Genomic DNA, 13060 nt, shown 5'->3' with positions numbered 1-13060 from the left:
TCTGGGTACTCGGCATGGTGGGAGGAACGAGGATCAGGGTGAGGAATTTGCGGTCCAGACTCACAGCTACTGAGACTTGACCGTGTGGAAGACAGGGTGGTGGTGGTGGTGGCTAAGTGACTGGAAGCATTATCCGCTATCCAACCAGCAACCTTTTGACACTGCTCTGGGTTCAATAGTGGTGTGCTGCGGTCCCCTAGAAATTGGGACAGGAAGGTCAGGCGAGAAGATGTGGGTGTATGTTGTGGCACAATTTCAGCTTGCCCACGGCCTTGTCCTCGGCCTCTGCATGCACCATTACCATCATGTCCAGTTCCCCGTTCCTTGCCACGTGCCTTGCCCATTTTAAATGGAGGACAGTATCTCCCACGCTCACTACAAATGACTGACTTTGGAGCAAACTTATATGTGATCCGTGTGATGGAGGAAACAGAGTTTTAAATACCTGGCCTGTAGGTAAGTAGTTTGACCAGCAAACTGCTGTGAATTGCTTCACTGACACACTAAAGAAAATTTTAATGGAGGCCAGAAATGGCAGAATTTTCTGACAACGTATATGTGATCCGTGTGACGGAGAAAACACAGTTTTAAATAGCTGGATTTCTAGCGCTGTAATATGGAAAGGACCTGGCTGTATTCTGCAGTGCCAACAAGCAAATGGTGCAGAAAAACGGTGTTCTCTGGATTGCTTTTTAAGCAAATAATGAGGATTAAGATTCAAAGAAAAGTATTCCTGGCCCCTGAGACCTGGGCCTTTGTATAGAAATATCTAACAGCAGCAGAAGGCAGAACTGGAATGGAGCCTATTGTCCTATGTGCACTGCAGTCTGCTATATACCCTGCCTGCCTGCCTATATACACTGCCTGCCTGATATCTCTGCAGATGGATTAGTCCTCAGAAGGACTGTTTGTTAAGATGGATATGTGTAATGTACGGTTTTTCTCCCTACACTACCTAATACACAAGCAAATCTCTCCCTGACGCAGCAGCACCTCTCCCTACACTGTCTGATCCGGAGTGACTGTGACGAGCACAGCGGCGCCAGGTCTGATATAGACCTGATGACGCTGTGCGGCCAGCCAATCACTGTAATGCCCACAACCTACATGGCTACGGCATTACAATGAGTGGCAGGAAAACCCTGCATGTTCACTGGTGCTCTAAAGAGCGCCAAACATGCAGGGATGGGACCCGAGTTCCCGCCCGAGGAACCCGGAAATACTCAGCGAGCGCCGATCATCTCGAGCAGTGAGGTGCTGGGGCGAGCACCGAGCAGTAGCGAGCATGCTCGCTCATCACTACCAAGGACATAACTGATGAATAATATTCAGTATTAAAAAAGTTTAGGATTCTAGTCATGGGATTGATGAAAGTTTTTCCTGATTTGCATTTTGCTGATTTATGGTACATTGGGATACATTGGTGAATTAATTCACAGAGATGATCAAATGAAATCAAGCGGAAGTTAATTCCACTTGAATATTACAAAAAAAACAGCATTTACGAAAATGCAGATTTTTTGCAATTTGCTTCTACGCAGATTCAGAGAAATAGCGGTCGGCTGGCCGTCATTTTGCTGAATCGTAAAGGGTCATCAAAAAGTTAAAAAATAAATAAAATACTTATGCTCGGCTAACCACTCATCTCTACAGCCCCTCCACTCTTCACCGTCCCCCCGTCCAGTCCTCAGTGCATTTTCTGAGTATAGGCGTGACAGGTCACGTTGCATGTTGTGACATTACGCATGCCTCAATTCCATGCCTCTTCAGAGATGGAAGTCATGGCCTAGCAAGAAGAAGCCCCGGAGTTTCAACACAGACCTCAGGGCATAGAGCATAATAAAAGACTTTACATTTCTATAAGAACTTCTTTGTGAATCTAATTTCCGCGTGAACAGGCAAATTTGAATTTTGCCTGATCCATTCATCTCTATTTGGAAGCTTTAGTAAATCAAAAACTCAACTGCATCGGCAGTAGGGGAAGCATGGTCCAGACTTGACCTTCTGCTCTCCATACCACTGCGGCCACCATCTTGGATGCAGAAAGGCGGATCTCAAGAGCTTAGTGGAGGAGGCGGCTGGAGGTAAATAGAGGTCACGGTATAGGATGACCATACAAGACTAATCTATAGTTACTTATCAGTTCAGGATTGGAGGGTCACATTAACCTAAATGAATTGAAACTATTTAAAAAGTTGCCAAAACATTTTAATTCTCACTCCTGTAGGGTGATGGTGTAAAATATGGAAAAAAAAGAAGTGTTTTATCTAAAGATGTTCCAAATTTATCAAACATTGTGTTACTTGTTGATAAATTGGGAGCAAATAAAGGCACCAAAGACGCAAGAAAAAAGTGACTTTGAGGACTCCCCTTGCAATGAATCTCCCCCCCATGTGCAGGAGATATAGACCCTTGTATCTTAAAATAAAGATTCCATCCCAATAAACGTATATTATAAGGTTAAACAGCACAGAAACTTGGACCTGTTGAGTTAAAATCTTTACTAGTAATGAGAGACGTCCATCCTTTCCTTCCTGGATTAACCTTCAGGCAGGAGAAACAACAGCTTTGCGCTGATATAATAACGCGACCTTGTCATACATTCCGAGACGGAGATAATAATTCTCTCATGTTCGAAGCCTGCGTAATGAAAACATGCAATCGACTCAAAGATAATTCCCCATCTCATTCTTCATAGTCACATGAGCTCGATAAAATGGAGACAGAAGAGGAGATTTTAATCATGGAACATGCCGCGAGTGCTCCCCGGACCCCCCCCCCGAATATCCATGTTACCGTTTGCATCCATCTTGTTGCAGTCTCAGTTTGAGCAGTGCCAGCCCTTAGTGGAGATCTTTTGGCTTCTGAACATCTCACATGGGAAAATGTAACATCAGGGATGAAATAACTCTCTGAGTATAAATACGTCTCATCATGAAGATCGAAAACGGGAAATGATTATCGGCAAACGAGCGTAGAGATCAAGTATCAAGAAACAAAGAAGGAAGAACTTAAAGGAAACAGGCTACAGCTACATCACCGTACAAACAACTTTTTCTGTGTCTCCTTAAATAACTCCTTTGACCTGTTTTTTTTTAATTCTACATAACTTTCTATACATGGACTCCCTGCCTGCACATTTGCAAAGATAAAGAAGGAGGAAGAACTAAGGAGCAATACGATAAAAAGTAATAATCTTTATTAAATATTATCAATACAATAAATATTGGGACATAGCACAGACAGACAAGAGACACCCAAGATCAGGATAATCCAGCACCATGCCTCTTGACAAAGCCACCTGTATTGTAGGCGAAACGCGCGTCGAGGCATTTTCCTGCCACGGGTTATCCTGTCCAGCACCTGCAGCCTCTGTTTCCACCTTTTGGTAAGATGTTTCAAGTGTACATAACGTCTATGGGCATATTTTGATGTGTCAACTGGTAGCAGTTTTACAAATCTATGTTGGTACTTGCCCTTTTCTGATGTGTATTCACATTGTCACTCCCATTCAGGTTCTCCTAACCCACTGTGTGTTGCCAATAGGATATATGGGGTTGTAGGCAGCTTGGTGCTGGATTATCCTGATCTTGGGTGTCTCTTGTCTGTCTGTGCTATGTCCCAATATTTATTGTATTGATAATATTTAATAAAGATTATTACTTTTTATCGTATTGCTCCTTAGTTCTTCCTCCTTCTTTACTATGTCTCTGGAGTTGGTAGATTTATGTTGACTTTTGGCATCGTCCAATGGTTAAGCAATGCTTGTTTGTTTTTTCTGCGTATATAAGGCCGTCCTATGCATACATTTGCAAAGATGTCAGCATCCACGAATATAGTAGGAGTTATATGCAATTTATAGTGGGCAATGACAGCTAAATAAAGTCGTAAAGGTGAGGGAGGTCAAACATAAAAAATGAGGAATTGTCCAAACAAGTCATGGCCAAAGTTATTCCATCCACATAATAATTCATTTCGGTGGAGACTCCACAACAGGTCCTGGAAGCTTTGTGAGATAGCAGCTATGGTGAAGACAGCAAAGTACAAACGTAATCTAAGAAGAAAACTTGCCGCAATCCACAAGAGAACTCTAACTAAGAAGTCAACTCCTCCGCCAGCTAGACAACCTCCACCAGTCAAAGCAGTACATGAACTGAAAGACATATCAACAATAGTCATGTTCAAGAGAGTTGGAATCAAAGCCCAGACCTAAATCTAATGGAGAATCTATGGCTGGAATTTCAAAAAGTTGTTCATTAGTTTGCAGATTTGCAACGAATAATGTGGAAATATGGGACTGATCGCACTTGCAAACCTGGAGAGACTTTATTCACAAAGATTCATGGAAAAGCTGTGTTCACATAACTAGAGATGAGTGGATCTTTTGAAATTCAAAATCACCAACTTGGCGAAATTTTCCCCAAAAATTTGATTTTTGGTGGATGAATTTGCATAAATCTCATTACTGGAAAGCTTGTAATTGCTCAGAAAATACAAGTGGGGGAGAGGAGAGAGAAAACCACTGACCATAAGAGCTTACACTCTACAGGAGACAGAGAGAGAGGACCCTGCTGACCATAAGAGCTTACACTCTACAGGTGAGAGAGAGGACCACACGAGCTTACACTCTACAGGAGAGAGAAAGGATCCTGCTGACCATAAGAGCTTACACTCTACAGGAGAGAGAGGACCCCGCTGACCATAAGAGCATACACTCTACAGGAGAGAGAGAGGACCCCACTGACCATAAGAGCATACACTCTACAGGAGAGAGAGAGGACCCCTCTAATCATAAGAGCTTATACTGTACAGGAGAGAGAGGACCCCACTGACCATAAGAGCTTACACTCTACAGGAGAGAGAGAGGACACAGCTGACCATAAGAGCTTACACTCTACAGGAGAGAGAGGACCTCACTGACCATAAGAGCTCACACTCTACAGGAGAGAAAGGACCCTGCTGATCATAAGAGATTACACTCTACAGGTGAGAGAGGACCTCACTGACCATAAGAGCTTACACTATACAGGAGAGAGAGGACCCCACTGACCATAAGAGCTTACACTCTACAGGTGAGAGAGGACCCCGCTGACCATAAGAGCTTACACTCTACAGGTGAGAGAGGACCCCGCTGACCATAAGAGCTCACACTCTACAGGAGAGAGAGAGGACCCCACTGACCAAAAGAGCTTACACTCTACAGGAGAGAGAGAGGGCCCCACTGACCATAAGAGCTTACACTGTACAGGAGAGAGAGGACCTGCTGACCATAAGAGCTTACACTCTACAGGAGAGAGAGAACCCCGCTGACCATAAGAGCTTACACTCTACAGGAGAGAGAGGGAGAACTCTGCTGACCATAAGAGCTTACACTCTACAGGAGCGAGAGAGAGAGGACCTCACTGAGCATAAGAGCTCACACTTTACAGGAGAGAGAGAGAACCCCACTGACCATAAGAGCTTACACTCTACAGGAGAGAGAGAGGACCCCACTGACCATAAGAGCTTACACTGTACAGGAGAGAGAGGACCTGCTGACCATAAGAGCTTACACTCTACAGGAGAGAGAGAGAGAGGACCCGGTGATCAGAAGAGCTTACACTCTACAGGAGAAAGAGAGAGAGAGGACCCTGCTGACCATAAGAGCTTACACTGTACAGGAGAGAGAGGACCTGCTGACCATAAGAGCTTACACTCTACAGGAGAGAGAGAGAGAGAGGACCCGGTGATCAGAAGAGCTTACACTCTACAGGAGAGAGAGGACCTCACTGACCATAAGAGCTAACACTCTACAGGTGAGAGAGGACCCCGCTGACCATAAGAGCTTACACTCTACAGGTGAGAGAGGACCCCGCTGACCATAAGAGCTCGCACTCTACAGGAGAGAGAGAGGACCCCACTGACCAAAAGAGCTTACACTCTACAGGAGAGAGAGAGGGCCCCACTGACCATAAGAGCTTACACTGTACAGGAGAGAGAGGACCTGCTGACCATAAGAGCTTACACTCTACAGGAGAGAGAGAGAGGGGACCCGGTGATCAGAAGAGCTTACACTCTACAGGAGAAAGAGAGAGAGAGGACCCTGCTGACCATAAGAGCTTACACTGTACAGGAGAGAGAGGACCTGCTGACCATAAGAGCTTACACTCTACAGGAGAGAGAGAGAGAGAGGACCCTGCTGACCATAAGAGCTTACACTCTACAGGAGAGAGAGGACCCCACTGACCATAAGAGCTTACACTCTACAGGAGAGAGAGGACCCCACTGACCATAAGAGCTTACACTCTGCAGGAGAGAGAGGACCCCACTGACCATAAGAGCTTACACTCTACAGGAGAGAGAGGACTTTGCTGACCATAAGAGCTTACACTCTACAGGAGAGAGAGAGGACCCCACTGACCATAAGAGCTTACACTCTACAGGAGAGAGAGAGGACCCTGCTGACCATAAGAGCTTACAATCTACAGGAGAGAGAGGACCTCACTGACCATAAGAGCTCGCACTCTACAGGAGAGAGAGAGGACCCCACTGACCAAAAGAGCTTACACTCTACAGGAGAGAGAGAGGGCCCCACTGACCATAAGAGCTTACACTGTACAGGAGAGAGAGGACCTGCTGACCATAAGAGCTTACACTCTACAGGAGAGAGAGAACCCCGCTGACCATAAGAGCTTACACTCTACAGGAGAGAGAGGGAGAACTCTGCTGACCATAAGAGCTTACACTCTACAGGAGAGAGAGAGGACCCCACTGACCATAAGAGCTTACACTGTACAGGAGAGAGAGGACCTGCTGACCATAAGAGCTTACACTCTACAGGAGAGAGAGAGAGAGGACCCGGTGATCAGAAGAGCTTACACTCTACAGGAGAAAGAGAGAGAGAGGACCCTGCTGACCATAAGAGCTTACACTGTACAGGAGAGAGAGGACCTGCTGACCATAAGAGCTTACACTCTACAGGAGAGAGAGAGAGAGAGGACCCGGTGATCAGAAGAGCTTACACTCTACAGGAGAGAGAGGACCTCACTGACCATAAGAGCTAACACTCTACAGGTGAGAGAGGACCCCGCTGACCATAAGAGCTTACACTCTACAGGTGAGAGAGGACCCCGCTGACCATAAGAGCTCGCACTCTACAGGAGAGAGAGAGGACCCCACTGACCAAAAGAGCTTACACTCTACAGGAGAGAGAGAGGGCCCCACTGACCATAAGAGCTTACACTGTACAGGAGAGAGAGGACCTGCTGACCATAAGAGCTTACACTCTACAGGAGAGAGAGAGAGAGGACCCGGTGATCAGAAGAGCTTACACTCTACAGGAGAAAGAGAGAGAGAGGACCCTGCTGACCATAAGAGCTTACACTCTACAGGAGAGAGAGGACCTGCTGACCATAAGAGCTTACACTCTACAGGAGAGAGAGAGAGAGAGGACCCTGCTGACCATAAGAGCTTACACTCTACAGGAGAGAGAGGACCCCACTGACCATAAGAGCTTACACTCTACAGGAGAGAGAGGACCCCACTGACCATAAGAGCTTACACTCTGCAGGAGAGAGAGGACCCCACTGACCATAAGAGCTTACACTCTACAGGAGAGAGAGGACTTTGCTGACCATAAGAGCTTACACTCTACAGGAGAGAGAGAGGACCCCACTGACCATAAGAGCTTACACTCTACAGGAGAGAGAGAGGACCCCACTGACCATATTATTATTATTATTATTTTTATTATTATTATTATTTATATAGCGCCATTGATTCCATGGCGCTGTACATAAGAAGGGGTTACATACAGAATACAGATATCACTTACAGTAAACGGACTAACAATGATAGACTGGTACAGAGGGAAGAGGACCCTGCCCTTGCGGGCTTACATTCTACAGGAACGGGGAAGGAGACAGTAGGTTGGGGGGTTGCAGCAGCTACGGTGGTGTTGGGGAGGCAGCGGGGTCATGGCAGGCTGTAAGCTTTCTTATAGAGATTGAAGGATCCAAATGTGGTGGATAAGGTTCCAGACATATTTTTATTTAGTGCACCAAATATGTTAATTTTATGGTCTTTATAAAGGGGGAGTGGCTCACAGGATAATTATACAGAGCAGCCTAAAGACACGCCTCCAATAAATCCATCCAGCAACACCCCTGTGTTAAAGACCCTAACAATTTGCATATTTTGTGCAGTAAATGAAGAACCTATATTTCTGAAACAGTACGACAGATTTATAAAAATAATCAAGCAAAAAAATGGAATACTCATGGGAACAGCAAGAAAACTAAAAATAAAAATAGTCCACTTTTGACCTGGTGAAAGGTCTCCTTTACGAAGAGCATTTCCCTATCTGGAGGACCTGTACTTTCCTGCATTATTAAGACAGGACAATCATTTGATTGGACATGGTGTAATACCTAATTTCCCCAGTGGTGGCACTGCAGGGAAAGTTTTTAATTTTTGCCTTATTCTTTTTTTAAGTTGCACCTTTGTTTTTTAAGTCTATTTTATATGTGTTCGCCTGTTATTGTTTTATCGTTTTGTTTTTTTTTTGTTTGTCACTAAGGCTGTGTTAGGGGTTTCCAGATATTTTGTTCTGATTCATCAATTGTAACTTTTCAAAAAGTTGTTACATTTTTGCACAAACGTTCTCCTTTTATATACTCATCATTTTTTGCAACATTTTGGTCTAAAAAGACTCAATAAAGAGTCAAAAGGAAAAAAATAAATAGCATTTTAAAATTTTGTGCAGAATCAATGAACTACGGACGTCTTATTGAAGAATTTGGAGCAAAAGCTACCAATGACTACTACAAGACAAAAAAAAACAAAAGAGACATAAAAAAAAAAAAAAAACTTCAGAGACAACCCCCCTTTTTTGCCATTTGTAAAATCCTGCCACTAGATGGAGCTTTACTGTTTCATTCCACCATTGTATAAATAAAAGTTGCTAGTGCTCTTTGGCACACCATGTGGCCAGGCAGAGTATTACAAGTTTAATTTTTTTTTTGTATACTTTATTTATAAAGTTATCTTGGTGTACTAAGAACACAAAATTCTATGATTTAATAGTATTAAATATCATTTTTTTTTGGATGTGTTTAAAAAAATGTTACTTAATATACAGTTGATAAAGACCAAATAATAGAAGAAATGTCCCTTTAATGCGTCGGAATGGAATCGTTACTTAAGCAGCATTTGGGTACAGTCACAATAATTCACATATCACCGTTAGTCATTTATCATATCTTCCGCCCACGTCTTAGTGTATTGCTCATTTGCTCGTACACTAATTCACCATTGTACGTGCTCCCCGCTGACGCGCTGCGGCTTTATAATTGGCAGTATTATTAATGCGATCATTACTGTGTGTGGCTTGTTTACCTCACAAGTGGCTCGTCAGCCGTCTCCTATAATTAATCTTCCCGGCTGCCAGCTACAGTATTACAGTCCGTATATTACAGTACGGGGCTTGTCTTTATTACAGCAGAGGGTTTGTGACAATAATAAATCACATGCATTACAGTTAATTGTGTATACTTAAATATGGGTCACAGGGGGCACCATGTCCTCGGCTACTGCGAATAATCCTCCCTTATGTTTCTGGAAACATGGGGGGACTGGAGCAAGGGGGCGGATTTGCAAACAATTAATTTTTTTTTAGTGCAATTCAATAAAATCATCATATGGCAGCAAAAACAGGGGTAAAAAAAATAGGGCGCATAATCCTGGTAATGACAATACATTAAAGAGGTTGTCAAAGATTAGGAAAAAAAAAAATTACTGTTTGCGTTTCAAAAACAGCGCCACACCTATACACAGGTTGTATGTGGTATTGCAAGTCAGTCCCATTAATTTCAATGAAATTCTGCAATACAACACACAACCTGGGGAATGGAGAGGCGCTATTTTTGGAAAATAGTAAGCTTGTTTTTTTGTTTTTTTTTAAATTTGTACAATCTTTTTTTTAAGACAATTCTGTTTACATTGGAACCTGGCATCCAATAAAAAGCAGATATAAGTGTAAGGGCCGGGCTAATATGTAACATGCAGCGGCCACTGCTGGTGATATGTGGTATTACATGCTGGACATGTCAAATAATTGGCTCACTTTGGTATACATGGACAGGTCAGGGGTCAGATTTTATGCCAATTTATTGGTTATAATTTACGCTGACCGGAATAATTCTTTAATTCACAAGATGAGCCTTTAAGTGCTTTACACTACACAGACACAAGGGGTTAAATGATTTTGTACTTCTCTATGTAAGTCTTTACCAAACGTCTCCTTCCTACTGCTTTCCCACACGGACAATTCTTGCAGATATTTCCCAACCACTGTGCAGGGAGAACTTCTTATATGCTGATGGTCCCTATGGTAATCAAAGGAAATTGTGATATGTTTTCTTCTTTAGTTTCTCAGGGTTTAGTGCTGGATACAATGTAACAGACTCTGCTTACATAACAGCAAGAAAGAGAAAATAGATACAGTATCTAGGATGGATACATGTATCTGTGTATATACAGTGTGCATATATATGTACACTGCTCAAAAAATAAGGGGAACACTGATATAACACATCCTAGATCTGAATGAATGAAATATTCTCATTAAATACTTTGTTCTGTATAAAGTTGAATGTGCTGACAACAAAATCACACAAAAATCATCAATGGAAATCAAATTTATTAACCAATGGAGGCCTGGATTTGGAGTCACCCCCAAAATTAAAGTGGAAAAACCCACTACAGGCTGATCCAACTTTGATGTAATGTCCTTAAGACAAGTCACAATGAGGCTCAGTATTGTGTGTGGCCTCCACGTGCCTGTATGACCTCCCTACAACGACTGGGCATGCTCCTGATGAGGCTGAGTATTGTGTGTGGCCTCCACGTGCCTGTATGACCTCCCTACAACCCCTGGGCATGCTCCTGATGAGGCTGAGTATTGTGTGTGGCCTCCACGTGCCTGTATGACCTCCCTACAACGCCTGGGCATGCTCCTGATGAGGCTGAGTATTGTGTGTGGCCTCCACGTGCCTGTATGACCTCCCTACAACGCCTGGGCATGCTCCTGATGAGGCTCAGTATTGTGTGTGGCCTCCACGTGCCTGTATGACCTCCCTACAACGCCTGGGCATGCTCCTGATGAGGCTGAGTATTGTGTGTGGCCTCCACGTGCCTGTATGACCTCCCTACAACGCCTGGGCATGCTCCTGATGAGGCTGAGTATTGTGTGTGGCCTCCACGTGCCTGTATGACCTCCCTACAACGCCTGGGCATGCTCCTGATGAGGCTCAGTATTGTGTGTGGCCTCCACGTGCCTGTATGACCTCCCTACAACGCCTGGGCATGCTCCTGATGAGGCTGAGTATTGTGTGTGGCCTCCACGTGCCTGTATGACCTCCCTACAACGCCTGGGCATGCTCCTGATGAGGCTGAGTATTGTGTGTGGCCTCCACGTGCCTGTATGACCTCCCTACAACGCCTGGGCATGCTCCTGATGAGGCTGAGTATTGTGTGTGGCCTCCACGTGCCTGTATGACCTCCCTACAACGCCTGGGCATGCTCCTGATGAGGCTCAGTATTGTGTGTGGCCTCCACGTGCCTGTATGACCTCCCTACAACGCCTGGGCATGCTCCTGATGAGGCTGAGTATTGTGTGTGGCCTCCACGTGCCTGTATGACCTCCCTACAACGCCTGGGCATGCTCCTGATGAGGCTGAGTATTGTGTGTGGCCTCCACGTGCCTGTATGACCTCCCTACAACGCCTGGGCATGCTCCTGATGAGGCTGAGTATTGTGTGTGGCCTCCAAGTGCCTGTATGACCTCCCTACAACGCCTGGGCATGCTCCTGATGAGGCTGAGTATTGTGTGTGGCCTCCACGTGCCTGTATGACCTCCCTACAACGCCTGGGCATGCTCCTGATGAGGCTGAGTATTGTGTGTGGCCTCCACGTGCCTGTATGACCTCCCTACAACGCCTGGACATGCTCCTGATGAGGCTGAGTATTGTGTGTGGCCTCCACGTGCCTGTATGACCTCCCTACAACGCCTGGGCATGCTCCTGATGAGGCTGAGTATTGTGTGTGGCCTCCACGTGCCTGTATGACCTCCCTACAACGCCTGGGCATGCTCCTGATGAGGCTCAGTATTGTGTGTGGCCTCCACGTGCCTGTATGACCTCCCTACAACGCCTGGGCATGCTCCTGATGAGGTTGCGGATGGTCTCCTGTGCGATCTCCTCCCAGACCTCGACTAAAGCATCCGCCAACTCCTGGACAGTCTGTGGTGCAACGTGACGCTGGTGGATGGAGCGAGACATGATGTCCCAGATGTGCTCAATCGGATTCAGGTCTGGGGAACGGGCGGCCAGTCCATAGCTTCAATGCCTACATCTTGCAGGAATTGCTGACACACTCCAGCCACATGAGGTCTGGCATTGTCCTGCATTAGGAGGAACCCAGGGCCAACCGCACCAGCATATGGTCTCACAAGGGTTCTGAGGATCTCATCTCGGTACCTAATGGCAGTCAGGCTACCTCTGGCGAGCACATGGAGGGCTGTGCGGCCCACCAAAGAAATGCCACCCCACACCATTACTGACCCACTGCCAAACCGGTCATGCTGAAGGATGTTGCAAGCAGCAGATCGCTCTCCATGGCATCTCCAGACTCTGTCACGTCTGTCACATGTGCTCAGTGTGACCCTGCTTTCATCTGTGAAGAGCACAGGGCGCCAGTGGCGACTTTGCCAATCCTGGTGTTCTGTGGCAAATGCCAAGCGTCCTGCACGGTGTTGGGCTGTGAGCACAACCCCCATCTGTGGACGTCGGGCCCTCATACCACCCTCATGGAGTCAATTTCTAACCGTTTGTGCAGACACATGCACATTTGTGGCCTGCTGGAGGTCATTTTGCAGGGTTCTGGCAGTGCTCCTCCTGTTCCTCCTTGCACAAAGGCCGAAATAGCGGTCCTGCTGCTGGGTTGTTGCCCTCCTGCGGCCCCCCCCATGTCTCCTGGTGTACTGGCCTGTCTCCTGGTAGCGCCTCCAGCCTCTGGACACTAC

General features: G+C 45.7%; 1 protein-coding gene across 3 annotated transcripts in view; it reads right to left on the bottom strand.

Annotated features, from left to right (window-relative positions):
- AGMO (alkylglycerol monooxygenase) overlaps positions 1-13060 on the bottom strand; it is a 347454-nt gene that overhangs the window by 37771 nt on the left and 296623 nt on the right. Inside the window, exon 13 of one of the 3 annotated variants that reach the window (XM_073676470.1) lies at positions 10270-10364. The exons of the other annotated variants lie outside the window; for them this stretch is intronic. Coding sequence (XP_073532571.1) covers positions 10284-10364 — 81 coding nt within the window. The 3' untranslated portion in view covers positions 10270-10283. The remainder of the gene's footprint in view (positions 1-10269; positions 10365-13060) is intronic. 3 annotated transcript variants of the gene reach the window in all.

The sequence above is a fragment of the Phyllobates terribilis genome, unplaced genomic scaffold (genome assembly GCF_046119375.1).
Source record: "Phyllobates terribilis strain yellow unplaced genomic scaffold, ASM4611937v1 Scaffold_4__5_contigs__length_816908805, whole genome shotgun sequence".
NCBI classification, from domain to species: domain Eukaryota; kingdom Metazoa; phylum Chordata; class Amphibia; order Anura; family Dendrobatidae; genus Phyllobates; species Phyllobates terribilis.
The sequence above is the reverse complement of the archived record's forward strand: the minus strand, read 5'-3'. Positions and strand labels throughout refer to the sequence as shown.